Source organism: Fringilla coelebs (assembly GCF_963513975.1).
Source record: "Fringilla coelebs genome assembly, chromosome: 1".
NCBI classification, from domain to species: Eukaryota; Metazoa; Chordata; class Aves; order Passeriformes; family Fringillidae; genus Fringilla; species Fringilla coelebs.
This window is the reverse complement of record NC_140028.1, coordinates 110,422,296-110,436,421: the sequence shown is the minus strand read 5'-3', so window position 1 is coordinate 110,436,421 and position 14,126 is coordinate 110,422,296. Positions and strand designations below refer to the sequence as shown.

At 38.9% G+C, this 14,126-nt stretch overlaps 1 protein-coding gene across 5 annotated transcripts in view; it reads left to right on the top strand.

Moving 5' to 3' along the window:
- Positions 1-14,126, top strand: part of ATP2C1 (ATPase secretory pathway Ca2+ transporting 1) — a 62,175-nt gene that overhangs the window by 17,276 nt on the left and 30,773 nt on the right. Inside the window, exon 2 of one of the 5 annotated variants that reach the window (XM_084214199.1) lies at positions 564-714. The exons of 1 other annotated variant lie outside the window; for it this stretch is intronic. In XM_084214199.1, coding sequence (XP_084070325.1) covers positions 709-714 — 6 coding nt within the window. In that variant the 5' untranslated portion in view covers positions 564-708. Of the gene's footprint in view, positions 1-252; positions 793-14,126 lie in introns of those variants that run through there. 3 more of the 5 variants (XM_084214200.1, XM_084214198.1, XM_084214201.1) reach the window with 3 other exon arrangements.

Below are 14,126 nucleotides of genomic sequence, written 5' to 3'. Positions count from 1 at the left end.
GCGCGGCCGGGCGCCGGGGCCGGGGCGGTGACCGTGCCGGAGCCGCCGCTTGCACCTCCGTGCGCTGCCCCAGCCGCCTCCCCCGCGCTGCTCCGCGGCCTGCGCTGCGGGGCGGGCGGGGCCGGGCGGCCGAGGGGGCTGCGGGCGGGGGTCGCTTCGGGCAGGCAGCGCTTCCCTTCGCCGCTCCGCTGTCTCCCGCCTGGCGCCCGGGATGCGGGGTGCGGGCAGAGCGGGAAAGGGGGGTTACTTGGGGTGAGGGTTTATTTTTAGGAGCGAACGCCCCTCCCCGGGCGGGACGAGGCTGTTGGAGGCGCTGGTGGCGAGGGGGAAGCGGCGGCGCTGCTCCTCCGTGTTGCTGGAGCTGCTGGGCGGCTAATCCTAATCCTCATCCTCGGTGGTCTCTGACAGCTCTGCCGGCTCCCTGGGTGTGCGTGTGCTGCTCTGCGCTGGGCAGCCTATACGGCTTTTTATTTTGGTTTGGGTTTTTTTTGGGTTTTTTTTTTTTTTTGGTGTGGTTTTTTTAAAATTATTTTTTCCTCTTTTAGCGTTGGTTTCTCTTGCAGATGTTGCTGCAGGTGGGGGCAAAGGGAGCACTGTGATTGCCGGGGATCTTGGGGCATTTCTCTCTTCACCTTTCCGCTCCCGCTCCAGCGCTGCTGTTGCTAAAGACTTTTGTAACTATCGACTCAAGTACAATTTCGATGGAAAATGAAGGTAAAGGTCTCATCAGAGTCACTGACTTCATTGGAGCTAAGAGGATTTTTGCATGCAATTTGGTGACAACTCCTACTGGTGCGTGTGTATGTTTTACCGTTCCACGGGTTCACAGGGTTGCTCTCGTGTGCTAATCTTGTGGTAGGGATTTTGATCTGCATTTCGAGGTTTAAGATTTGTGGCATCATCGTTTTTCTTTATTTGTGCTGCCGCTTGTTGAACTAACTGTCAGATTTTATTCTCTCTTCAAATACAAAGTATCTGTTGTGCATTTTAGTGCTCCGTGTGTTTGGAATAGAAATATTTTATTTAGACAGAAGCTTCTTAGCATTAGTTGCTTGGTATTTGCTCAGTTTAGATCACTCTCTTAAAATTTTATTTCAGGGTAAAAATGAGAAGCATTAGTTGCATTTTTCTTTGAAATATTTTGTGTATTTATATCTTCTTGAAAATTACTCAAATTTGCTCTCTTCGACAGAGTTTAATTAAAAAGTGATACTGAAGTTTTGAGTACTGAAAGAAGTTGCTGTATTATGCTTTTGCCTTCTTGTCTAGTTTGGAAATTACTTAATCTGGGGAGTTATTTCAGTTTTCTCCTGTTGGCCTTCAATTTATGCTCTGGGAGCCTTGAAAGCCCCTTTGCATTGTGACAATGACTATAAACTTCCTTGATTTGTTTTTTTCATTTTGTTTGTTTCTCTTTCTGTTTGACTGACTCTGTATGTTGAAAATCTCTGAAATTTCTTTTTATTACTGTGTGTATAAGAAAAGAGCCATTGATACCCCCCTCCCCCCTTATATCATCACTGAACAGAGAAATGTATTCTCTGAAAATGGGTGGGGATTTAGGTGGCTACTGGATTTGCTCTGCTGCAGGTTATTACATGCCATGTTAAGTGTTCCTTTTTCTCCCCTTCTGTCTGAAAAGAGGAGTGTTTTTTTTAATTGTTTGACTCGAATGAAGAACTGAATTGAGATTGAGGGGTAGACCTAAGTTTTTTTTTGTTATTGTGTAGTTTTCTGTTTTGAATTGTGGCCGTAATGGATGACTGGAAAGTTGGGGTAGTTGTGAAGTCCAACCCATGTTGAAAACTATGTATGTAGGTTGCTATCATCTGGCATTTCAGAACTTTCTTCTAACTTTAATATCATGTTAGAATATTTTAAATTTGACTGATCATGGCCTCCAGCTGGTTATTTGTAAAGAAGAGTGTGGACCTTGTTAGGTAGCAGGAATTTTGAAGTGCACAGAGCACCTCTAGAAGATTGGTCTTTGTTTTTAGAGGCTGGATAGCTGAGTGGGGTCAGTGCCTTTGCATTGCAGTCACTGTTGCAAGTAAAAGGGTTTTGAATGGGCAACGCCCAGGAGGGGGGGAAGGCAAGCAGAGATAATACCACTGAATAGAATCACACTTAAGGGAAAAAAGTATCTGTGTGCCAAAAGCCGAATGGCAGAAAGACTTTTAATACCTTGCAGTTCTGTTACTAAATAAATAGTGTATCATAGATGGAGTGTACAGTCGAGTTGTGTGTGATAGTGTGGCTCTGTGTTCAGTTCTTCAAAATGCACAAAGATGGCATTTTTTAATGGAATAAATAAACTATGCATAAAAATTAGTAATATTGTTATGGTAGAAATAATATTTAAAAAAGCTTTGACTAGGAGAAGATACTTTAAAATATGATCAGATGCATATTTCAAAGGCAGAAATAAAGTCTGTGGTTTATTGAGGGTTTTCAAAATGGGGTAGGCTTATGGGGGTAGGAGAAAATTATGTATGATAAAAAGACTAAAGTGGTTCTTTGAACACATGAATTACTTCTTCTCCACTATTTCTGCTCCCATGTCCCTTCATCTCATAATTAATTGAGCCTCCAGATGGGCATGGATATTTACAACTGTGTACTGTCTGTTTTGGTGTTCTTGGTATTTCTAAGCCCTTCTTTTTCTATCACTGTGACATTTTGAGGCAGCTAGACACCAACAGCTTTCATATTGGAACTTCTCAGAACTCTTTCCCTTAATGTATTTTTTCCTGTTCTTTAATGTATTTTTTCCTGGCTGCAGATGAAAAAATCTTTGTAATCTTGTATAACAAAGATTGCATTTAGAATATTTTTAAGCTTTTTTATCCCCTCAAGTATGTGTTTGGAAAGTCTCTTAGGTTTGGATATTGAACAAGAGATAGCAGATTGTAGGGTTTTTTCCCCTCCTGTATTTGAATAAATATTCAAGATGGGGAAGTGATGAGATGGTTAAGAAAAGTGGTGTTTTTCAGTGTTAATTCAGTACTCATAAGCAGAATTATGTGTTTTTGTCCAGAGTAATTAATATTTTATCCCAAGACTTTGTGGTTCCTGTTTTTTGTGTCGGGTTGATTGAACTTCCGCAAAAGTTCATGTTTCCCATGATAAATGGGGAAGAGAGAATTTCCCATCATAGGAGGCCTTCTGCTTGATCGTAAACCTATGATTTAGAGGAATTATGTTTGTATTTCCATTTGGAAAGAATGAATTTTGTGGCTTCTTTCTGTAAGAGGAGCTTTTTCTTAAACTGTAGGCAGTTAAGGAAATCTTGCATAGACAAGACATAATTTTCTAAATTTTGGATCTCTCCATTGATACCTCTGGGCCATTTGCAGTAATTTTTTGTAATGTAGTCTTAATTTTTTTTTTCCTCTTATCAACATCTTTTAGACTGTGATTTAGGCTATTTGTTTGAATCAGGATTACCTTGTACAAGTCTGCCTTTTAGTAGAAAAATAAAGAACAGGTTTCATAGACTTTGAGCTTCTTTGAGGTCAGACCATGACCACAAATACAAATTGTTAAATAGGAGTCCTGTTTTGCTTTCAAGACCTTTAGGTAGGATTTATTTTCATATCATTAAGACCTGAATGGAAAAGGTCAAAGTAACATTTTTCTGCAAAAAAGGATATTCCCAAAATCATATGTAAGGTTGGTACAAAAATTCAGACCAGACTTGCTGCATGTAATAAAACATTGTGTGGTGATTCAGAAATCCTCCTTAATCCTCATTGTTTTGAGTCCTAGTTAATTTTAGCTAATCTTCAAAGATGATGGTTAATTTCAGCCTATGGTCCATAGTCATTTCACGACAATTTTGATGATTGGATGAATAGGGAAATGTAAGTGAAGACTGTTGTATTTCTTAGAAAAAGGTATTTTAGTTCTTCATAAAATCGTGACAGATCAATAATTTTTGTTTGTCTTGTGCTTGAAGTGTAGTTGAATTTCCTAGTGAGTTTCATGGGTGGTGGTTTTTTGTTTTGGTGGGTGTTTTTAAATGACAAAAATGGGTTTAGTTGTTAAGCTATCAGATTGAAGATCATTGAATAGATTTGGGGTTTTGGGGGCAGTGTGTTTTGGCATCCTGGACTGGTTCATCATGGATTAGGCAGCTGTAAGTACTAACAAAGGGGTGGAGCGTGTGTACATGCAACAGACAACAGAGGGGGGAGGGATGCCTGCGGCAGCAGTGGCTTGAAAACAAATTAAATGCTTCCAGAGTGGCATCATCAGTTGTTCATTAAGTAATATCCAAAATAATCAGACTGAAATTTGTGATGGGAAATGTTGAAGGTTCTCAAATGGACTTGGTGTTACCACAGTAGTTCAAGTTCCTTTTGGAATGTAGATGATTTCTTAATAAATTAGTAGTTGAAACAAGAAATTTGATATTCATTGATTACAGTTTTTTTACTACCTACAACATGTAAAAAGCTAGAACCTAATACTTACACTTATGTTGGCACAAGTTACATCTTTTGAACTTGGAGGTTAAGGTGAGAGAGGAGAATTTTTCTTTTTTTAAAAAAAAAGTGTGAGTATTCACTCAAGTCCAGTTCTATTCCTACATTTAAACAGTACTTCAATAACTTAAATAACTGCTAAGTTAATATAGTTTAGAATTAATATGCATTAGAAACATGTATTTCCTTTATAAGTGAACAGAGTAATCTTTTAATCTGTTTGGTTGATGGAGCATTAGATAGTTTTAGCCTTTTCTTTCCCCTTTTTTCCCCATGCACGTAACTTGGAAATATTAGTGTATAATAACCTAGAAGTGATTTAACATGGTGTCACTTTGAGTTCAGATGTTGCAGAATGTATGTTTAGTTATTTTGCTCCCTTTATAACTTCTTTACTTGGAAAGTCTATGGTATATATAATCTCATGGTGAGGCAGGAGGTGCATTGCTGTTAGGAAAAAGCAAACAAAATTCATCAAAAGAGAAACAAATATTTTTTCTTGTATTGTTTTTGGTGAAGAATGACAAACATGCAGTGATTTTGAGCATCTTGGGGTGCTTTTCTGTAGGACTGAATAAAAGGGTCTCCTTATAGTTGAAAAAAGGTCCTGCTTCTGAGCTGTGTTCCTGCACTAGTGTTGTGTTGGCTCTCATGGTTGTTGAGTTTGTCTGGCTTGCAGGCTTGGCAGAAGGCTAGCCCAGCCCTTCCTTCCTCTTGCCTTTGTTGGGCAGCTTTCTTGAGTTGGAAAATGGGTTCATGAAGTGTTCAGGTAATGTGGAAAAAGGTGAGCGACAGAGGAGTGAGACCTGTTAGTTTGACTCAGTTCCTGACATAATCATGGCTTCCATTCAGTACCAGTTCACCCACAGACCATGGTGGAATTTTGCAGGAGTGGCGTAAGTTAATAAACAGATTTTTAGTTGTGAGATCTGCTTTTGATCTAGAGAGAGAGCTCAGATGACATTGAGTTCATTGACATTGGGTGATAAAATTGACATTTGCAGTGTGGGTTGTAGAAGCTAGAAGGAATGATAAAGTTACAATGCAGAGAAGAGAGGGAAAATAAAATGCAGTAATCAAGGTATAAATTAGGGACAAGCATCTGTTTCTAGTTATTTGTTTTGTAAACATTCTGCTCCAAACAATTAGAAAGGATAAAATGGATAATGGGTTAACAGATGCCATCTACAGAATCTTTTACAGAGGCTTCTAAAATATTTTTAAATCAAACATTTTCTGCAGCACTTTTTTCTGCATACATAATTCACAAAAAAAAAAAAGGGATTGTGAATACAGTGTTGCTGCTTTCTTGATAATAATAGTAAGAAAATTTATTACCAGTAAGTAGAGTCATTATGCCGTGAGTTATGTTTGCATTTAAATTGACACTGACAGTAGTTTGGTCCTGAGAACTGTTGTAAACAGTAAGTTCAGTATTTTTTTACTTAAAAATTTATTTTATTGCATTATGAAGAGAGTGCGTAGCTGTCAAAGATATAATCAACTATGGGGTCTTGAAGCTTCATTATTTTAAACAAATACTGAGAGAATATTTGTATTGCTGTTTTTGCTCGATACCAGTACATGGCTACTAAATTCTGCATGTCATGGAAACATTAGCAGCACATCACAGGGTGATAAAGTTCTTCATTTTAGTGTTTGCCATTCAAGTGCCATCCTTGATTCAGAGAAGCTCAGCACTTCAGACTGTTATGAGATACAAGCAGGCTGTTGGAGAGCAGCCATATGATCTTATTTCTAAGCTTAAATGTTCTCTTCTAGAAAGTTAGTGACTCTCTGGCAAGATAAATGACTGGTACCTAGACCCAAAGTTTTTTGGCGTTTAACTTGTAAAGGGCTTCCAGTGAATCAAGGATTTAACCTGAAGCAGGAGCTATTTAGAGTCAAACGAGGTATGGCCAGCAGGGCTCTCTTCCTTGGTGGTGAGTTTCTGAACTGATAAGCTTTGCTTTCATCAAGGCACTAGCATCGATTCGCTAATTTTAGTGTGTGCTTATCTTTTTGTTCTTCTGATTAATAGGTAATGACAAATGTAAGAAATATCCAAGCAGGCTTTTTCCATATTCAAGGAGTTTTTTTGAACAGGAAGATTGAAAACTGAATATTTTGGCCAACCAACTATAGATGGGTCAGATGTGTTTGTCAATGCCTTAGTGGTAAAGCTGATGCCATCTCCAGGCTTTCAGCAATGAGGCTTTAAACCCATTATAGTACATTCTCCAGAGTATGCAGAGATGCTCTAAATGGTAAATCTTTTGTAGAAGTGAAATAGAAAATGAGTTTGGCATTCTTAAGTTTCCCTGTGTTCAACATTAAATAAGCTAAAGGAAGATAAAGTGGTGTTGGAGGTTTAGGTAGATTTTTTTTTTTTGCCATTACTCTGACAGTCAGCACTGCAGTCAGGTTAAAGTATGATTATTTTTGTGAAATGTTTTCTCTAGCTAGAGAGCAGGCAGTTGTCACTCACAAGGTTTGCAAGATAACCACACAGTGTGTACTATGATTACAGCAAACTGCCCATCTTTACTCTTTGCTGGTAGCCTCAGTTGAACTAGATGTCCCACTTTGTTTTTTAAATTAAAAAAGACATGGGGAAACATGAATGAAGACATGCGGAAACATGCTGAAAGAGTAAAATAGATTCCAGTTGTGGAGACCTGTTTCTCAGAGAGTGTTCTTGGAGAGTATTTTTAGGACTTGAATAGTTCTTGAGACTGTTGTAGAGTTAATAAATTGTATGATAAATGGATCATCTTAGTCTTTATTACACTGCCTGAAGTAGATGGGGTTGGGGAAAGGTCGCTTAAATATTTTATGACTTTTAAGGTAGGGCAAATGTTGAGATTTAAAATGGTCAGTGCCAGTATTGGATTTCTGTTTCTTATTTGATCAGAAATGCCAAAGTTGTGTGTCAAAGAGTATGGTTCTGCATGTTTCTTGGCCATAGTAAAAGTCCTAAGCACTGTTGAAGTGGTACTGGAATATGACGCAGGGTCTTTTCAGGCTTACAGAGCAGCTTAGCAGGTATTTCTCATAATTTGGGTGTTTATATTTCTTTGGTTAATGGGTGGTGTCTTGCTCTTTTTCTATAAAGTATTATGAAATGACACACAATAGCAAGGGTCTGAAACTGTGACCTCCCAGGATAAAATTACTCTACAAGGAGAACTCATTAATGCAAATGAGTGTTTTTCTTTCCTTCTGGCTTTTTTGAGTCAGAACTTTTCTGTGTGAACTTCCTTTGATGTGGGGGCTCCTGATAAATGTTTTAACTAAAATACTGTTGAATAGGAACAAATTTTTTTTGACTGTTGGGATACAGGGTTGCTTCGCAGCTGTTTCCCCAGAAGTGAAAAATCATCACACTTTTCCAGAGGAGTACTTAAAAAAAAAGACAGTAGACAGTAACTTCAAAGCCTTCAAAAAGTATTTCTTTTTTTGAGCAAACAGTGCCTGCTAGAAAACAAGAGGCTCATTAGTTTGCAGACTTCAATCTTTCTTGGGGTGGGAAGGGACAGCTCTTTGCAGTGACAAGTAGAATACTCTTTTTGCAAATTGGTTGTTGGGTGTTTGTGTTGAAAAAGTGTTGGTCCTTCTTGTTCTGAAAGCCTTATTTCCCACAGAACTGTGTGTCAAGGTTTAATGCTTTCTGACCAGGTTCTTTTAGATAACCCACATAAGGAGGGTGCAACATTGAATATTAGGGCAACAAAACTGGTGAAGGTCTGAAGCACAAATCCTATGAGGAGCAGCTGAGGGAACTCCTCATAGTTTAGTCTGGAGAAAAGAAGGAGGAGGGGAGACCTTATTGCCCTCTAGAACTGCCCAAAAGGAGGGGGCAGCCAGGTGTGGGGTTGGTCTCTTCTCTCAGGCAACTCATGACAGGACAAGAGGACATATCCTCAAGTCATGCCTAGAGGAGGTTTAGGTTGGACATGAGGAGGAATTTCTTCACAGAAAGAGTAATTAGACACTGGAATGGAGTATCCAGAGAGGTGGTGGAGTCACCGTCCCTGGAGGTGATTAAGGAAAGACTGGATGTGGCACTCAGTGCCATGGTCTAGTCACCATGGTGCTATTTGGCCATAGGCTGGGCCCTGATCTCAGAGGTGTTTTCCAGCCTAATTGATTCTGTGATATCAAATGTGTGTGTTTGAAGATACTTGATGTTATGTGGGTTTTTTGATTTAGCAGAAGGACACATGCGTATTACGTTCTCAGTATATTTTATAAGTATATTTTGTAATTAGCAAAACATAGACATTTCAATACACTGTTCAGTTGCAGTACCAATGTGATTCCCGTTTCCTGTCTCTGTAATATATGCACCATTGTCATGCTGGGCATCCCTCATCACCAGAAAGGATCATGTGGGTTGAGACCCCCTATGGTGCTTCTGAAATGTTGTGGTTCAGTGCATGTGGTCACTGAGCAATGTGAGCCTGACCAGCATGGGGGGGATGCAGACGCAGATATTAGCATTCTTTTGATGAAACTGGGGAGAAACATTCACACCACCAGTTGATCCACTCAGCTGACTGAGGTGTTTATCCAAAGCAAAGGCCACCCTCCTGTCCCACACTGTAGAGGCCAAGTCAGCCTCTTTGCAACAGCGGTGGTTTGTCACACCCTGTGTTATTTCCTGAGCTTCACCCTCGCTCATCTCCTACAAGCCTTCTGTTACAGGGCTTTGTGGTCAGTCACTGTACTTGAATATTTATAATATCTAAATTTACAGGAGTTTGAGGCTCATTTGGTAAGTTGCTGGTTAATCACAGTTGGTCTTCATGATTAATCACATGTAAGGTACAAACAACTGTATCAGTGCAGATACAGTTGTAAAGATAAAGCCTTTCTCAAATAACTTCCAATTTTATGCACATAATTTAAATATAGAAAAGTTAGTTCAAAAGCCAAGAATAAGACAACAAAAATCAGAATTTACTTAAGGTAAATATGTAGGTTGACTGCATTTATAGTTTGTGAACTTGATTGCACAGGGTTCTATTTATTTTATTAAGTCTCTGTGTGCCACACTCAGCTGCTTCTGCCTGCTTCTTCTGCTAGCATTGCTGGTTAATTTCTCTGGAGATTTAATTCCTGTTAAAATCTGTTGGAATCTCAGAGATAAAATCGAGTCATTGTCACAACCATGTTGAGTATTGCTGGTTTCAAAATGGTCTCATGGCTCTTTGTATGCTCCTGTCTGCCTTATCTCCACTTTTGGAAACTTGCTATTGCTTCAGAGGCTTGCTTCTGGCTGTACAGTTGGTTTAGGATTTACTGTAACTATTAAGTGTACCTAATGGCTTTTTTTTTTTTTTTTTGGTGTGTGTGCTTGGCTTTTTGTGTCTTGTCATCACTTGGCCATGGTTCTGTGGCTGGGACTCGTATTGAGGTTCCAGAAGCACTTTGCCTTCTAAACAAGAGGGGGAGGGAAAGATGGCATAAACATCTAGTGAGATAGGTATTTTTAAGGGCATTGTTAGCTAGTGACTCTGTGGAATCACAGTTGATGCTGAGCAATGATCTATTGAAATAGAGAGCTTGATAGCTTAAGAGAGATAAGATAGTTCTGCTTTAAAGAAGACAGTTAAAAATGTGCATCTCCAAAACCTCTAGCCACAATGTCCTAATCAGCAGGAGAGGATTTTGCAGTGATTCTTCATATCTGATGGAACTGACAGAAAAAAAGGATTATTTCTATTCTGGGTAGTCTTTTCCTTAAAGATGCATTTTGCAGCCAAGAGTCTTTCTTTGCCTAGTGGGAACTGTGTCCAAAGGTTGTGTGCATCCACAGGGAGAGTCAGACCTCTGTGCCCATTGACATCTAGTTGATCTCTAGTTCTGTGTGTTTTCAGGATTCCAGACAGTGCAGAAGAGCACTTGGTATCTAAGTATCTTACTGTAGGCATGGGTTGCCCCTGTGCACCTATTATCCACACTCTGAATTGTACAGACTTGTACAGAGCATGCTTTGTAGGATCTGAGCTTTTTAAACCTTTCAGTGTACATCACACATAGCTTGATCATATTAGAAAGTTCAGAAAATGGGAAGCTTGTATGTTTCAATCTGGTATTCAGTGAAATACCTTTTATTATGTTGAAGACTATTGGTTTTTTTTCAATGTGGGGAAGGTAGATAAAAAATGAAAACTAATTCTTACAGTGAGTGAGGAAGTCCTTATTCCTCTGGGATCCCAGTAAAGAAAGGCATGAAAAGCAGATCACTACTAATAACTGAGAAAAGGCAATAGCAAGGTATGAAATCATATGCCCTTTCTGATGCTGGGAATCCTGAGATGATCCAGCTTTGGAAGGATCTCTGGTCAGGGCATGGCACGTAGTAGATCTTGTTTGCTCATTGCTCATTAGTGTTGTTATGGGGTTTTACAGTACAGAGTCATCCATCACTGATGGTAGTCAGGTCTGGAATCAGAGCTTTGAAGTGTCCCATGGACAAAGTACTCTAATATGCTTACCTCATTAATAAAGCTGCAGTTCCTGAGCTGAGCAAGGTGCATGTTATATTTCAAGTGAGAAAGACAGCACACTGTACACATACTTAAAATGAAATGCACATTGATTAGTTACACATTGATTAGGTGGACATTCATTAATTGTGCTATTGATTGGACACAGCATGACTCAGTAACGATCACACGGTATCCGTGATAATCACGTACCTGAATGTGGGTCACTGACTGCTCACACAGTAATAATCTTACAGGAGGATCATTACAAACAAGTTGAAAGGTCTTTGTAGTACTTGTAGGGCTTGAAAGGGGCTCAGTTTTACAGGGATTGATGGGACAGATTCAGACAGATTTAGTGAGCTGTTCAGATAGACCTTAAGATTCTGAACAAATCTCAAAGAATTAGAATTTCTTTCAGTACCTCTACCTAAATTTCATTTCTTTTTGAACATCTGGGATTTTTTTTTTTCACTTTTGCTGTTGACTATGGATTTGTTTCTCTACTACCTTTGTATTTCATACTTGTAGGTCAGTTGAATAGCTTTATATAACATTTGAAGAGCTTTATATTAGGTAATTAGCCAAAGTGTTTTGGTCACCAGTTTGTCTAAAAATAGATTTTGCTATGAGGATGTTCTAGATTTTTAGACTGCTCTCGGTGAATGTGGGTCCTTCTGTTTGCATTCTCTAAACAAGAAGAGCTAAAATTGCCCTTAAAAATAATTGTGAAAATACACTGATGTCAGTGAGCCCAGCTGGTGGATAATGGACTCATCCTGCTAAGCTGAGAAAAGCAATGGTAGAGGTAAGCTGTTGGTACTTCATATTGGTCATGGTAGAAGGAAGTGAGGTAGGCTCTTGTAACCCATGAGAAAGAAGAAACAGTAACACGTTGCTGTTAACTAGTTGACTAGATTTTTCTTCAGAGAAAACAGAAGGGAACTCTGAATTCTGGTAGTTTAAGCCTTCCAGACAAATTTGTATTTATTTTTATAAACATCCTTTGGTCACAGTTCCATGGTCTTATGATTGATGCATATTTCTTGGCCTAGAAATGATGCTGTGTACCTTGGAAGAGGTCCAAGAAAAGCCCTTCCTGAGGCAGTGGTGTATTTTTGTTAGTTAGCATCCTGCTGCTTTGTTCCTTGGTGGAACTAGCTGCAAGTGGGGAATGGAAAGCTGTAGACATAGAAGCCTCAATGGTGATGTGTGTGCTGCCTATCCAATACCCTACATTGGCCAGTAGCATTTCTTAGCCCATATTTTCTTTATCCATAAAAAAACTTGGCCTGCAATACTGAACTATTTTAAGGTATCAACTGATGAATGACAGAAAATTAATTGCAGTGTAGGATGGAAAGAAATTTTGCTACATGTGGGTTGTCTCCTTTAGTACAGAGCACTGTGGTTCTGGGAATAGCTTCTGTTGGGTACCTTAAAAGGTGTTGTGGAGGCCCAGATCTCTGGTGGGCAGCAGTGCAAAGGGCTGTAGAGAGCACTTGCCAACAGTATAGAATAAATAATTTTTCTAGTTTTGTGGAAGTAAAAGATGCATAGTAAAATCAAAATCATTTGCTTGAATACAGTTACTATGGTCCAGCAGATAGCAAGCCCAGCTGTTTTTCAGACCTAAATCTGTTGATGTAACGCACTTTATATTTTGTGAGGGGAATAGTGATTGATTTCTCATTGGCTAAGCAATTGAAATTTAATTTGTGGCAGGGTTAGACATTTGAAGCTGTTCTTTTCTGAACTGCAAGTGTAGTTTAATCTATAAAGATTGTAGAGGGTTTTTAGAAATTAGATGAGGATCCATGCAGAATTATTGTACCATGTGTAATTCTGCTCTGGTGAAAGAAGCTGGTTATAAAGACTTTCTGAGCCTTTATCTTTCTGATTCTATATCAGATTTTCTCTGTAGATTTTTCCACCACATACAGTACAGTGTTCTTTGTAAAAGTGGGAGATAATGTGAATGAAATACATTCAATATGACTGGCTTTTTTGAGTCTGTCACAAAAAGGTTGTCAAAATAAACTTTGTTGTTGCACTGTAGTTCTGTACTAATGAAGATTTATTTGGAAAACAAACCTGGTCTCTGAGATAACCTTAACATTTCTGTTTAAGAATATTTAAATTCTTCAAATAATCTTTAAAAACATTATTAGACTTCCTGAAGCCCTGATTGGTGATATTAGGGAAATGACCAGTTATGTGTCCTTTTTTGGAGCTGTAGTTTGTGTTTAGCACTGATGTCAGTTGTTACAGGGAAAAAGATTTTTCTCAGCACTAAAATTTGTAATGGCTGTCAGTTCATTTCTGCCTGCCCTTACTGGGAAAGCATGGTTGCTCAGCAATTTTGTTGAGAATGCGGAATCATCTTGATCAAAGTCATGTGTTTGTGGGCTTGTTTTGGAGCAGCATTTAGGCTTAAGGGTTTTCTGCCCAAAACTGGTGTTTGGTAGCTACAGAGAAAATGAGCTACATGGCCAACAGCATGCAATATAGAAAATGAAGATTGCCATACCTTTTCTGGGACATAAAATGCTGGAATCTCTTAATGTGTTGTCATCTTTAGGTACTTATATTTTAAATCTCAGCACCCATAGAGGAGTTATATACAATACAGTAATTATTTCCTAAAGCATAAACCTGCCAGTTGAAATTCTGTGCAAGTACAATGTGAAAGCCATTTCTGTGGTCTGCATGTTTGCATGTTGGGTCTCTTCCAGTTAATGGTGGGGGGATGTGTGTGCAGCATGAAGTATTAATTGTGGGTGCAGTGAGACAGTCAGCAGGAAAAAAAGTATCACTCCAGCTTCTCATGTAAACAAAAATCAGAAACTCTGAAGTTTCATTAAAAATCAAAGCAGTGCTGACCTATGCAATCGATGTTGCTGTTGTGCTCTTCTGCAGTTCACAAAATTTTAGCTTCCCATAATTACAGAAAACATTACTTTTTAGAGCATTGATTTGAAGCTCTTTTACTGTAGTCAAGTTTTATGGCTTCACTTGCATCTCTACTCTTGTTTGAGGTTTTCTTTCTGCTGTTTCTCCTTTCTTTTTGTACAAGAAAATCTAAATAGGCCTGCTTAGAGCACCTTCATTAATGACTAGAAAGTAGGAGCAGGAAGTGAAATTT